Genomic DNA, 1,625 nt, shown 5'->3' with positions numbered 1-1,625 from the left:
GTATTTGCATCACAATAATTTTTCAGTACTTCCATATGATTTTCAACACGGCTCAAAGTGGTTTGAGTTTGAGAAGCATTCATAATAAGATGAAAACAAATGTATTTTTATACAATCAAAAACGTCAATAAACAAAAATATCGAGAAAATTCAATAATAGCGGGATAAAGAAGTCTCACATGTTGAAGCTTAAGGTACAAGAATCTTCTAAACATTGAACCATTTTTTTTTATTTTGTTATTTCACCTATACGACACAAACCCTCTCTTTAGCTTAAAAATATACAATGTTTATTTCCGATCGTTTTACCACCATCCTCTTCTGCCCTACGGTATATGTTTTGTACTCTGGTCATCCTGGCACCCGCTGTGTCAATTTCAAATCATCCCGTGACACGCGTGCCTGCCAAAAACTAAACCAACCCAACCGGTTAACCAACCGCTTCTGCCCGGCAATGCTGCACATACATAATACATATTGCTTCCCCTCGTGGCATGCGGCTATCGTGTCCGCCGGTTCGTGCCCGACACCGCATCAAGCCGCGCTCGGTAAAGCAGTTGGGCGATATGGCGCGATTGCAGCGGCTTGTACAGATGCACATCGACCGGCTCCACTTCCCGGCCGGATGCGGCCTGCCGTTCCTCCTGCAGCAACACCTGGCGCACCTCGTCCAGCAGGGCCGGATCCAACCGCAGCCCTTCGGAAGTTTTCAGCCCGATCAGTACCCGCTCGTACCGTCCATAGCGATCCTCATCCGTTTCCAGGTTGTAAGTGCGCGTACCCTTGAAGCCTCCCGTACGGCACGTGCCGAGTGTGACCACGGACAGCAGCAGGAGCAGCAGTAACTGGAAATGAGTTGGAAGTGGATGAGGCAGGAAAAGGGAAAGGAGGGGCACAATTTGTTGCAGAAAACTTACGCTCACTGTCGCTTTCATTGCTTGCACGAACGGTGTCGGTGTGTCCGTATGGGGACCAACTGGTCCGCTAGGAGTACTACTGGTACGCTTTTATAGCGAGGCCGGCATGTGAGCCTCCGACTCCGGCGACAGTTAAAGACACAAGGGGGATGTTTCAATGGATTTTTTTGCCACTTCGGTGTGTACATGCTTAACTCCTCTCACCCAAAACGCAACAGCAAATCCGATAATGATTTCAGGCGGAATGGAATTATCCGTTGGCGGAGCGATCCCAGCAAAACCCCAACACGATCGTCCTTGATCAGTCAGCTTGTGCTAAGACAGACTGTAAAGGGAGAGAGACTGGGGAAGAAGAGTTTGTCGTAAAGTGCAACCTATGGTTGACCCTTCGGGGCCAGCACTGATTGTCTCGCAATGTCCAAACTGTCCACCCAGCGCTGGGACGCGTGGACGATGCTCGAGCGCTGCTTAGCGGCAGCTCATCGCCTCCGAGCTGGGGAGCGATTGATGAATGACACCCTAATGTGTTCGTCCGTGACCCGCATTTTGGGGGAGCGGGCGGAGCGCTCCCTCCCAATCCACCTTGTGCGGTGAGATGATATCGTACAAACCTTTCCCATGTAATTAACAGCATGCTAAGCTTGTCTGCTTCTTGTGTGTGTCTGATGTGGTGGTGCTGTTAATCGGTGTGTTTGGTTTGTACACCGG

General features: G+C 49.8%; 1 protein-coding gene across 1 annotated transcript; it reads right to left on the bottom strand.

The window, feature by feature from the left end:
• Positions 1-249: 249 nt before the first annotated feature.
• LOC121593707 lies at positions 250-970 on the bottom strand. Its single transcript, XM_041916297.1, has 2 exons — positions 918-970; positions 250-845 (listed from the first exon to the last, which is right to left on the bottom strand). Exons 1-2 carry the CDS (start codon positions 933-935, stop codon positions 501-503), a joined length of 363 nt encoding a protein of 120 aa, XP_041772231.1. The 5' UTR covers positions 936-970; the 3' UTR covers positions 250-500.
• Positions 971-1,625: the final 655 nt, after the last annotated feature.

The sequence above is a fragment of the Anopheles merus genome, chromosome 2L (assembly GCF_017562075.2).
Source record: "Anopheles merus strain MAF chromosome 2L, AmerM5.1, whole genome shotgun sequence".
NCBI lineage: Eukaryota > Metazoa > Arthropoda > Insecta > Diptera > Culicidae > Anopheles > Anopheles merus.
The sequence above is the reverse complement of the archived record's forward strand: the minus strand, read 5'-3'. Positions and strand labels throughout refer to the sequence as shown.